Genomic DNA, 12368 nt, shown 5'->3' on the forward strand with positions numbered 1-12368 from the left:
TTATTTTACAGCTTGATATGTGAAAAAAAAAGTTTAATTTAGGAATGAAAAAAAAAAATCATTAGAAAAATAACTAAGTCAGTAAAAAAACAATAATTTGTGGAAGAAAAGATTAATTTAGGAATGACCCCTCTTTGAAATAATCTCATCACTTGGGATGGAAAAAAAAAATTTAGGAGCATCCCTCCAAAAAAAAAAAAAAAACAAGTCAGGAAATAAAGTTTAATTTAGGAGCAAATTTTTTCTAAGTCAGAAAATGAATTCAAAAGTTTAATTTAGGAATGTTCCCTGAAAAAAATCATCACTTGGGAAATAAAGTTTAATTTAGGAATGACCCCCCTGAAAAACGATAATTTGGGAATGACATCATAGGCAAGAACGATAATTTAGGAATGACGTCATAGGAAGCGCCATCTAGCGAGCCTCAACAAGTGCGAAGCACCCATTTGTTTGATGCGCAGCAAGTGGGGAGCCCTATTGTTTGATGCGCAGCAAGTGGGGAGCCCTATTGTTTGATGCGCAGCAAATGCGCAGTCCTATTGTGCACCAAAACCGCTAAAATCACCCTACTTGTGTCTGATTTTTCAGTGCTGCAATCAATATTTCAAATTGTGAGTGAAGTGTAAAGATTCAATGTCTGTACCGTTATAGGTCTGTCGCTCTCTGTGGCGAGACTTTTAACGGAAAAATCGGTTCGCATACATACTTCGAAATTGGAAACCAATTTCAGCCGTGTGGCAAGTGGAGGTTCAAACCCGTGTCCTCGCGATGCGAGTCAATCCAATACCTTCTAGAGCAGAAGGTATTGGTCAATCACGCATGTTGTCAATCACTATGACTACTCGACCAGCACAGCGGCAATCTGTGTGTGTGTGTGTGTGGTGGTCCTTCCCTCTGATCTTCCTTCTCGCAACGGCCTTGCAGAAGCATATTTTTTTCTCAATCCACGCAAATGTTAAAATGTCACGCAGAGTAACAACTGGTTCACGGAGTTAAAAAAAAGTCAACAGGGCTTGTTGCCCGTGGGCACAAGCTCACTTACGGGGGGCTAAAGGTTTCTACACATGTTCCGGTTTACCTGTGGGCAGAGAAGAAACTAGAGGTGGCAATTGCCCAAGGCGGCAAAATTTAGGGGGCAGCGGTTTTAAGTGGGAATAAAGAGCACTTTTTTAAAATTATCGAATTTTAAATTTGGTGGGGGAGGAGGCAAAAATCTTTCTCTCCCCTAGTTGTGTGTGTGTGTGGCCTTGCCTGTGGGAACAAAAGATCGAGTTCATACAAAAATTCCAAAAAAAAAAAATGCAAGTTTTTTCTCATGTTTAATTCTGCATCGTATTTAAAAAAAAAAATTTGATTTAAAAACTCAAGCAATTTTTCCCTCACAACACCCACAATGAAAACCCCATTAGAATCAAATAAGTTCCGAGTAATCCCTCGTGAGCCAATCGCAAGATGTCTCTCGTTTCGCAAACAACAACTTAAGCTGCAGCGGAACACAAGCGAATTCCCTCAGTAGGCTACGAACCGCATAAAACGCCGACCGAAGGAAACTTAACGGACGAGATGTTTCGAGATGTTTTCCAAAAGTACTCCAAGCTCGGAGTATCATCGTTACAAATGTCTGAATTGCGCTCGGTACAGAAGATACTGAAGCTCGCAAACAGGGAGGTTACAGAGAATCGAGAATCTGGTAGATCGAAAGATAGAATAGCTTTGGTTCTCATCTTCTTGGCGGGATTTTGGATTTTTAACTTCCCCGAGGATTTCATCAAGACGTGCTTGTATTTGCGAAATAAAGACATCCGTGATGACTTGTGTATTTTGGGTGTCCCCAGCGATGCCGAAGCCATGTTCATGCCGCGTTTTGATTGCTCTGTTTGCGTCAATCTCACAGAAGTTCCGAGGGTTCGGAACATATCCTCCGAAGAGTTCGAAAACAGGTATGAGAACCTTTCCAACCACCCCCCCCCCGTTTTGAAAATATACAACTTTTACAGCTGACGCTCTTAAAAAACAGCTCAAATCAACCCCTTCATGTACAGTTTTTTGCGACAAATTTGGATGACCCATACTTGAAACATGAGCGATAAATCTCAAAAACTGGTTTCCTTGTTAGAAATTGGAAGGGATTGAGCTCAGTAGATTTCTCTTTCGTAATTTTTGAGAAAAAAAAATCATCCGTCGCGCGGCTCCATAAAGAAAGGGAATAAGAATGCTGGGGTGAACGGCAAAAGAAAAACAACCTCCCTTCATTGGGTTACAAAAATAAATAGGGAGAGCTGGAATGAATTCCTTCCATTTGCGTTAGGCCGGGATATCTCGGCCCTGATCGCTAAAGAATTAAAATAGAATTTCAGTAATGAAGCTGTAGAATGAATTAAATCGGTCAAAGAGAGATCTTTTTCCGCATCACATTTTATGAATGCTATTGAAGTGTCAACACTCTTTCTATGATTTCTCTTTCTAGATGCATTCTTTACATTTTGACACTGTAACCAAAATTAACCGTTTTTCTAGATAAAGAATTCTGGTGATAAAAGTTTATCAAACTACATAATTTTCAAGAAAATCTTTTGTTATTTCGAAGGTTTGCCTACTCGAATGTACCCGTGGTTGTGGAAGACGGAGCGCAGAACTGGACGGCGACGCAAGCGTTCGATTTTGATTTCTTCAAAAGAATTTACCTCGGAGAAGATGGAGATGGCGACGAATGTCAGTTCTTCCCATATCAGACAGAGTTTCGAAGCTTGAAGCAAGTCCTTGCAATGAGCGAGGAGAGAGCACAGAGACCTTGGTATATAGGATGGTGAGAGACTGTACAAAATAAATTATTTTGCATGCTTCATCAAAAAAATTACGCTTTTCCCGCGAATGTTTTTTAGACAAAGTAGCTTATCTCAACCCTTTGACTTACAAGTTTTTGCAACAAATATAAACTAATTGAAGTATCAGCGATATATCTCTGAAAGTGGTATCTATCAAAATTTAGGAAATAAGGGGAAAAAAATGAGTAGAGTAAGATTTTTCCCTTACTCATCAACTACATCTACTACTCTTCCTCTATTATACATGTAATACTATATGCGAGTATTCTATGAGTGAAAAAACGTTTTTTTTTTACTCGAACGGTATCCTCTCTTATCAAATGTTTAATAGAGACCAGGTGCGGTTCGAGACAAAATTATCGCCCGTGTTACCGCAAGGGCCACCCCTTATAAAGACCACAAAAAAACCACTCTATTATAACTGTCGAACGATTCCTTAAAAGTTGCTAACAGAGAAAAAAATTATTATTTTTTTTTTTTTGGATTTTACACTATATGCTGAGAAAGTAGCTATAGGAAGTGAAACATATGAAGGTTTTTTTACAACTGGCTGAAGCGAAGATGAATTTAGGAAAGAGAGGAAATTCAACTGCCCTTGCGGGGAATCGAACCTGCGCCCTAGACTCTTAGACTACAAAGACAACGAATATCTCAATCTTTCCTTTGAATTCGTGTGCACTCATTGGGACCGTACATGGACGGTCGGACCTAACTCAGGCTCAAGAGGCATGCTTGCAATAGCTCGCAATTGCTGACACTGCCACCAGATGGTGACTTATCCTAGGATGATGTCACTCTCCGCAATTCATATGAAGGTTTTTTTTCCAGGGACCTTACGAGGTGCCGATACAAGAGGGGGTTCCGAATTAGGGATAAAGGGAAAAATAATTGCAAAAAATTGTTTTTGAAATATTTTTCTTCAAAATTCAAAGTGTCTAATGAGCCAGAATACTGGTTTGAATGATTTGTATAGAGAAAAATGTTATTTTTCACGCATTTTTCGTCCACCTGGAACACGGCAACGAGTTTTCGAGAATACTTTACTGGTGCGGCTTATGAGCCGGAGGGGATGCCTCGAACGGGCGATAATTTTGTCTCGAAAGGAAAGTAGGAGGACGTGGGTTTGATTCCCCGCAAGGGCAGTTGAATTTCTTCTCTTTCCTAAATTCCTCTTTGCTTCAACCAGTTGTAAAAAACCTTCATATGAATTGCGGAGAGTGACATCATTCTTGGATAAGTGTGTTAAACATTGTCCATTACAAAAAATTTCTCTCTCTCTCTTCTCTGAGATGTTCAGAAATCTATGATTCCCTGCATTAATACCACACACAAACATCCTGGCCATTGGAGATAAGGCCATTGATATTTACCCACTTTGATTTATCCTTAGCTTCGTTCGCGGAAACGCGACGTAGTTTAGGAGCGCGATTAGTTGCTCTCTAACATCAATCGATTCAATTCGCGGGAGCAACAGAATTCCTGAAGAGCAGTAGGTTTTCTCTTCACATAGTCGTATCCCCACTTTATTTTTGAAATTCTTCTACGTAAAATATTCACGTACTGTAGAACTGCCCGCTCCTCATAGGGTAAGGTTGATAGGATTCCAGCTATAGGGCTCTCGCTCTGCATCGAATGGTCCCGGGCTCGATCCGCACAGTGGTGGTCGGCTGAAGTTGGCTTTATGTGGTTTTCCAACTTCAGGGTGCAAATTCGCGCCGATCTTCCAGTCAAAAATAGTCTCTCCATAGAAAACAATCAAGTCTACAACATTTAAAAAATTCAAGCAAGATTACTTGCAGAGTTATTTACTCTCTCGAATTATTCGGTGGACAGATAGCAGCACTTCTTAAACACATGAAAGGCATTCCTTAGGAACAAACTTCACGTCTAGTACATGCCACATTCCGACTGGTATCAATTCATTAGAAGTTCCTTAAAGGAATGTTTACGAGGTGCATGTGCTGCTTAGTAGCCCTAGGGTCCGGGTTGAATCACTATTTTTTTTCTCTACTCTAGAAATTCCCCAAAGGGTCCACCAAAAGTCCTAACATAGGGTCCGTCTCCAGAATGCAGTAACCATGAAAAGCGTACCAGAACAACATCTATTACGGTCTCTTAACGTATAGCTTCGCGGACCCTTTGTGCCAAGAAGGTGAATGCTACGGACATGTCCCCTAGGCCTTGACGGGGCCCATGCCAGACTTTTTAAGAACCCTTCTGTAATGTTTTTATAACATGAAAAAACCATGAATGACGAGAATCGTCCCAGAACCCAGGGCTGCGCGCAGCAATGTCAGCCCCATCCTTGTGGGAGCCATGGTAACGGATAACTTTACAGAGTAATATTGAACACAATGAAGAACAATAAATTAATTACGTTCCCCTTTAAGCTCCCGAATCTCCTGAAACCTGTCCAGCGCCGATCCGGAGCGATGCGAATGGAGGGTCGAATAATTTTGTTAATTCACAGGATCATCTTGTATTTTACGGAACAGACAAATTTTTCCGTTATCCGGCTCTTGGGGGGAGGGGGGGGGGCGTCTCAGACCGCGCACGCAGTGGGGCGACCAAGAGGTATGGGAGTGTATAAAGGTACAATCCCACGAGAGTTTGCTAGGAGACCCTTGGTAAGATAATTAAAGTTAATAAAAGTCTAAAGATAATAAAAGTCTTTGTTGGACATAAACCGCAAAAACCACAGCAGGCGTGAAGTAATCCGTACTTGTTCGGTCATTCACAAAGGAAGACGCTCATCTGTATTGACAGCCATAAAAATTATCGCTTCCCCGAGGCGACCGCGGATCCTGACAAAGACTTTTATTATCTTTAACTTTAATTATCTTACCAAGGGTCCCCTAGCAAACTCTCGTGGGACTGTACCTTAATAGAAATTAACGACGAAAACAGTTATATTGTTTCGTTCTACGCCGCACATGCTCAAGAAGTAGGGCAAAGACGAGGAAGAGGCTCCTCAACGAGATGACGACTTGAACAAACATGTTTGTTTTCACTTCGATCTGTTGATTGGGGGGGGGGGGGAGAGAAAAAAAAGCTTCTTTTTGGAGAGATAATCATCATCTCATAACCTTTCATTTCAGAACCCCCTCAGGTAATTTTCCTCTATCCTCCCCCTCGCCGTGATTTTTTCTTCCTCGTCACAATTCTTGTAACTCGTACCTCTTCATCCCACCATGAGCACAGCTTTAGCGCTTGAGTCCATCCGCGGGGCCTCAAGAGAGAGAATTATATCTTATTTTGGCCTGGGTGCTATCAAGACGACCCTACCCTCTCTCTCGATTCGCTTCTGCAAAGGGATATGTCGACCCCTGGTTATATAGTGTTCTTATAAGAACCATAATGTCGACTATCAATTAAACATATACACCTACAGCGTTCTGATAGGAGGCACGGCCTTTTGTCAATACCTTCTAAAGCAGGTATTCCTTCTGTCCTGTCAATCAGTAGTTAAAAAATGGAAAACCTAGTGGGTGTCTGTGAGTGAAATTTAGTGTCGTGAGACTGCTGTTTCACTAGCGAGCCTTTTTTTGAAGGGCAGGCCGACTAGCATTTGCGCCTTAGTCAAGTTTGGCCTACCACCAAGATCACGGTGACCACGGACACCAACCTTCATGATGAGATAGGCAAACAATGTCTTACTGCATTTGACAGCGTTTCATACACTGAAGAGCCAAAAAAACTGGTTAGCTGCCTAATATCGTGTAGGGCCCCCGCGAGCCCGCAGAAGTGCCGCAACACGACGTGGCATGGACTCGACTAATGTCTGAAGTAGTGCTGGAGGTAATTGACACCATGAATCCTGCAGGGCTGCCCATAAATCCGTAGGAGTAAGAGGGGGGTGGAGATCTCTTCTGAACAGCACGTTGCAAGGCATCCCAGATATGTTCAATAATGTTCATGTCTGGGGATTTAGGTGGCCAGCGGAAGTGTCTAAAGTCAGAAGAGTGTTCCTGGAGCCACTTTGTAGCAATTCTGGACGTATGGGGTGTCGCATTGTCCTGCTGAAATTGTCCAAGTCCGTCATGCACAATGGACATGAATGGGTGCAGGTGATCAGACAGGATGCTTACGTACCTGTCACCTGTCAGAGTCGTATCTAGACGTATCAGGGCTCCCATATCACGCCAACTGCACAAGCCCCATACCATCACAGAGCCTCCACCAGCTTGAACAGTCCCCTTTTGACATGTACGGTGCATGGATTCATGAGGTTGTCTCCATACCCGTACACGTCCATCAGCTCGAAGCAATTGGAACCGAGACTCGTCAGACCAGGCAACGTGTTTCCAGTCCTCAACAGTCCAATGTCGGTGTTGTCGGGCCCAGGCGAGGCTTAAAGCTTTGTATCGTGCAGATATCAAGGGTACACGAGTGGGCCTTCGGCTCCGAAAGCCCATATCGATGATGTTTCGTTGAATGGTTCGCACGCTGACACTTGTTGATGGCCCCAGCATTGAAATCTACAGCAATTTGCGGAAGGGTTGCACGTCTGTCACGTTTAATGATTCTCGTCAGTCGTCGTTGGTCCCGTTCTTGCATGATCTTTTTCCGGCCGCAGCGATGTCGTAGATTTAATTTTTTACCGGATTCCCGATATTCACGGTACACTCGTGAAATGGTCGTACGTGAAAATCCAAATTTCATCGCTACCTCGGAGATGCCATGTCCCATCTCTCGTGCGCCGACTATAACACCACGTTCAAACTCACTTAAATCTCGATAACCTGACATTGTAGCAGCAGTAACCGATCTAACAATTATGCCAGACACTTGTTGTATTATATAGGCGTTGCCGATTCAGCGCCGTACTCTGATTGGTTCCATATCTCTTTATCTGCATACGCATGCCTGTACCAGTTTTTTTGGCTCTTCAGTTTATTTTAAACTCATAAAATTCTGGGATGCGGAAGTTTTGAATACAGAGTCGCTTTTGACTCTACCACAATCATTCTAAATTTTAATTTTTCAGGAGCAATTGCGACAACACGATTGGAAATGCTCTGAGAAAACACTATAAACGTCCTTATTTTCTGCCTGATTCATCGGAGATCACCAGCGTGGATTGGCTATTCATGGGTACAACAGGATATGGAGCTCACATGCACGTGAGTTCCTCAGAATCACCAGTTAATTTTTGCATTAATTTATATAGCGATACTTCTAATTTTCTCTGCACAAACTGACACAGCCACATTTATCTCAATATTATGTATGTTATTAATACGATGAATTTCAAGACTGTAAAAATATACTACGAGCCTGTTTCAAGAGGAGTGCGTGAAAGATCTAAAAACCCTGTTGATTCTAAAATTGCAATAAAATACGGAAAATGGTCACAAAATTGGTAAATTCAGCTGTAATAGCGGCACTTCCGTAAAACAATAATTGGACAAAAAAGTAAAAATTAATATTTTTTTACTTAATTAGTGAAAAAAACTTTGATCTCTGCCATTTTCCTGAGATTTGGTTATTTTTCCCATAAATGTCAAATGGAACGATTTATTCATGTGTATGATAAAATAGGTTGATCACGTCGGCAAACCATCATGGCAAGCTCAAATCACTGGAAGGAAGATTTGGGCCCTTGAGCCTGCTCCAGAATGTTATGGAATCTGTAATGGTCTTGAAACAGAAGTGCTCCCTGGACAAATAAGTAAGTATTACAATCACTCTTTTAGATTTTTGTTGACTGCAACTCACGACTGATGTAATGAGGAATCCCAAAAACACGCTTTCGTCTTTTAGTTTACCTTATGATCAGAGGCTGATCTCTGGTTTTGGCACCTGTGGTGTATACAAGTATGCCGCCCTCCACCCATTCTAATTTTTTTTACTTTTCTCAAAATTTTACGCCCTTTTGATTTCGCTGTCCTGTGCTATAGACCACTTAGCCACCTTCTGCCCTCTTGGTTATGAAATGGACCCATGAATCGTTCCTACTTTTACATTCACTATCTTGGTTTAAAAATTGTGAATAAAGAAACATAAAGCTGTAGGCTGAACAAATAACATGTATAGTTAGGTCCCCCAAGGAAAAGAATCCTGACTCTGTCACCCAGGGCCTGAAGTACAAGGGGAGGACCAGGCAACAAAATTTAAAGATAAAAAAGTGAAAAAAAAACATTCACTTCAAAACGAAAGACACAAAAGAAGAAAACTTTGTTTAGAACTATAGTGTTTTACAGTGGCGGGGGGGGGGGGGGGGAGATTCGACAAATCAAGTTTGACCCACTCGACAAAAATCTTAATTGCACAGCCTCTCCATAGGTAAAACGATAGACGAATGTATATGAGACAGTTTATATTAACATAACTCATAAATTCATCTAAACATTCTAATAACATAGTACTATACTGTTGAACAAGGGATCTTTTTAACATGTGGCCCTTGAACTTTTTGCAGTGGCCTGTCGACAAAAAGGCTCTTACATCATTACAGAATTTATAAAAATGCTGAAAAAAATTTATTCTACTACGTACTACTACTACGTTAAAAAATTTCAGAGACTTATTTTATATATTACAGAAGGATGAGTGCAAATAAAACCTGTTTATTTGGTGTTTCCTTCAAAATAAGCACCCTGTGGTAATTATGCATTTCTCCATTGTTCATACAAAGATGAAAACGCGGATTGCAATCTTTTTTTTGTCACATCCTTCAGTGCTTCATAGCTGCACTTCTTCGGAACCTGAGACTCGTTGCCCTGAACTGGCCTTCCGAGGATCTGATCACTTGCCTCTCACCGAATAATGTAGCTGTCTAAGGACTCACAGGTCCTCCTGGTATCAGATTACCTGTCAAAAGATCACATATTCCGATACTTCTACAACCAGCTTATTTCTCTGATCTTTTGCCCCATGTGCTATTTTCCTTGGATAAAGAATTTGCTTAAGCGGCACAGATTCTGTTTCTGAAGAAGTGCAGTGAGCAGCGACGAAGTTACTGAAGGATGTGATAAAAAAGGGCTTGCAATCCATATTTATATCTTTGTATGAACATTAGTAGAAAAATGTATAATTGCACAGGGTAGTTACTTTTTGAGGGAAACACCAAATAAACAGGTTCTATCTACACTCATCCTTCTGTAATCAAATAAGTCTCGGAAATTTTTTAATTCAGTAGCAGAATTGGTGAAGGAAGTAATTCCAAAACTACTTTTAGAAAACATTTGTGGAGGAAATATGAGAGAAATAATTTTAGAATAAATGGTAGAAATTATCTCATAATTAATGAAATAATTTCAGGATTAGTGGGGAAAAAATTGGCAATTTATGAACATTCATAATTAACGAAAAATTGAAATAGTCTCAGAATTAATGAACACTCGTATTTAATGAAAAAAATGATTTCAGAATTGGTGAAAATACATTTTTGAGGGGAAAAATCTCTGAATAAAAAAAATTCTCCAATAATATAGGGCTCATCTGTTTGACTCGGATTCTGGGCCCAACTGTTTAAGATGTCACTGTAGAAATAGATATAGAAATATGACTTGTTGATCCTTGGGCTTCACAGAAATTTTTTCCACCCACAATGTCTGAAAGACTGAAGACCCCTGATTTAGAAGTATAAAAACAAAATGTACCTTTTTCAAGAGACAAAGACTTCCGACCCAATAGGCAGTAAATCGCCCTATAGCGATATGACCAGTTAGTTGTGTGGCAAAGAAAGAATAAGTAAATTGCTTCAATGGCAATAGGCTGGGGTTGTGTATAATATACGGGGTGATTATAAAAAAACTATCCCGACATATGGGCCCCTAACTATCATACCATTCACAGAAACTGAATCAAAGTTTGGCATAAGGTATTTTGAGGTATGCACTCAAGAATGATATGGAAAACAACAGTGTCACTCTAACAGTTACGGTTACAGTGAGAAAATTTCGAAAATATCAAATGGCAACACCAAGTTTTTTGTATTGGAATGCGATCTCCATACTGAAAAACACTAAATAGCGTTGGAATGGCACCTGTAGCACGAAAATCCCCGGAGCTAGGCAAGGAAAAAGTATAAAGGACTTTGCCGTGCACCAGAGCATTAATGTTCGTTTCATTCGTCACACCGTTTCTTCGGCTGAGATCCCAGCCTGATTAGTCCTCCACAAGGTCATGTGGAAAATTTGTGAAACACAATAAAATGCTTTATTTTATGCTGCTTCTCTGTCCTTATTGGTTGTCCTCACTTTTAGCCTATCTACCGCCGGTGATTTTCATGCTACAGTTGCCATTCGAACGCTATTTAGGGTTTTTCACAATGGAGATCACATTCCAATACAAAAAACTTGGTGTTGCCATTTGATATTTTCGAAATTTTCTCACTGTAACCGTAACTGTTAGAGTGACACTGTTGTTTTCCATATCATTCTTGAGCGCATACCTCAAAATACCTTATGCCAAACTTTGATTCAGTTTCTGTGAATGGTATGATAGTTAGGGGCCCATATGTTGGGATAGTTTTTTTATAATCTATATATATATATATATAGAGTTATATATATATATATATATACACAGTGAACAATTCCATTCGTACAATTTCAAAACACTAAAAATAACAAAGGTTTATCTGCTCTAGAAATCTGAAGCTGTTTTGGATTAATCTTTTTGAGACAAGCAGCTCTTAAAGAAATTCTCAAATAGCACGCAGTTAATCTTATCTCCAGTTTAAAATACTAAATACAATGTATTTACCTACACTGATACTAACTTCTTCTTTTTCCAGTTGTCTTGGATACAGACAAATGGTATCACAAAACACTGATAACAGGGAAAGACTTGAGCATTACAATAGGTTCCGAGTTTGATTGAAAACATTTTGCATTTCATGAAAAGTTTCAGTTGGAGGAAGAAAAATTGATATACATAATATACGTATAGCTTAAACATGAATGTATATTCAAGTTTTCTTGGTGGATAAGAAACTACGGTATTAAAATGCTTTCTACACAGAGACAGAGTGTAAATTTTTCATTTTCGAAAGACGAAAAAATTGATTATGAAAACCACAGCACAAGAATAAAAATTTGCTATCAAATTTTTATTCTTGTGCTGTGGTTAGTAGGACTTGTGCAACAGTAGGGCCAGATTATCGAAGCTAATGTGGACTACACATAACACAGATTATCAAAAAAACTTAGTTGCAGATCTGATAATCCAGAACTTATAGAATTTGGAGATGAAATAAAAAATTTTAAATGAAATAAAGCCTTGAATAGTGAAAATTACATTTGTAACTACTGTATATAGTGTAATTAAATGATCAAACGAATAAAATGAAAAGGTAAAGCTACATGAACTACTGCAGCATATTTATTGTTTAAAATATTTCAAGGATTACACACACAAGGTACTTTGAAGAAAAATCTTCAAATTTTTCTGTCATTGGGTACTCTTAAATGCTTCCCAGAGCACCAGGGTGTTCGTGGGCAATAAGCTCAAGATGTTTGTCTAGTCTCAAGAGTGTTCTAAGTTTATTTTTTCTAATTAATCACTTCAGAAAAATTAAATTCTTATCACCCTCTG

At 39.7% G+C, this 12368-nt stretch overlaps 1 protein-coding gene across 1 annotated transcript; it reads left to right on the plus strand.

Moving 5' to 3' along the window:
* The first annotated feature begins 1563 nt into the window (after positions 1-1563).
* LOC149088301 (uncharacterized) lies at positions 1564-11690 on the plus strand. Its single transcript, XM_089252866.1, has 5 exons — positions 1564-1940; positions 2588-2806; positions 7813-7948; positions 8367-8496; positions 11569-11690. Exons 1-5 carry the CDS (start codon positions 1564-1566, stop codon positions 11652-11654), a joined length of 948 nt encoding a protein of 315 aa, XP_089108992.1. The 3' UTR covers positions 11655-11690.
* Positions 11691-12368: the final 678 nt, after the last annotated feature.

This window comes from Pholcus phalangioides, unplaced genomic scaffold, assembly GCF_987345545.1.
Source record: "Pholcus phalangioides strain wild (caught in Gottingen) unplaced genomic scaffold, Ppha-v1.0 ptg000003l_1, whole genome shotgun sequence".
Taxonomy (NCBI): domain Eukaryota; kingdom Metazoa; phylum Arthropoda; class Arachnida; order Araneae; family Pholcidae; genus Pholcus; species Pholcus phalangioides.